General features: G+C 38.3%; 1 protein-coding gene across 1 annotated transcript in view; it reads left to right on the forward strand.

Moving 5' to 3' along the window:
• Positions 1–381, forward strand: part of LOC119592719 (zinc finger protein 224-like) — a gene marked incomplete at its 3' end in the record, with an annotated part of 14,299 nt that overhangs the window by 5,160 nt on the left and 8,758 nt on the right. The window contains 1 exon segment of the mRNA XM_037941656.1: positions 30–109. Within this exon segment, the coding sequence (XP_037797584.1) occupies positions 30–109 (80 nt within the window).

Here is a 381-nt window from a genome sequence, read left to right on the forward strand (position 1 = left end):
CTTCAGACTGATCAGTATTTCTTTAACAGATGGTAATATCACCTTAAGAGGGATGGAAGACTTAGACGAAAAGGAAAAACTTCCTCTTGCATCTGTGAGCTCTGTTCAGGTAATGCAGGTGGACTTATGTACTGTTAAGCCATTAGCACTGTTGTACATACTCTATCCAATCTGCTTTTGTTATATTAATTCTTTTTACATGTCGATAGCTTCATAAGTGTGTAGGCACGAAGAGGACAACTACTAGGCCTATGTAATTGCCCTTATTTATGTTTTCCTGGAGTTTGGGGGAAAAAGGTTTTAATTCTGTCATTATTATTATCACTCTTAACCCATTGGATCTGAGTGCCTCTCAGCACACTTGTGAATCAAATCCAGCCA

Source organism: Penaeus monodon, chromosome 30 (assembly GCF_015228065.2).
Source record: "Penaeus monodon isolate SGIC_2016 chromosome 30, NSTDA_Pmon_1, whole genome shotgun sequence".
Taxonomy (NCBI): Eukaryota; Metazoa; Arthropoda; class Malacostraca; order Decapoda; family Penaeidae; genus Penaeus; species Penaeus monodon.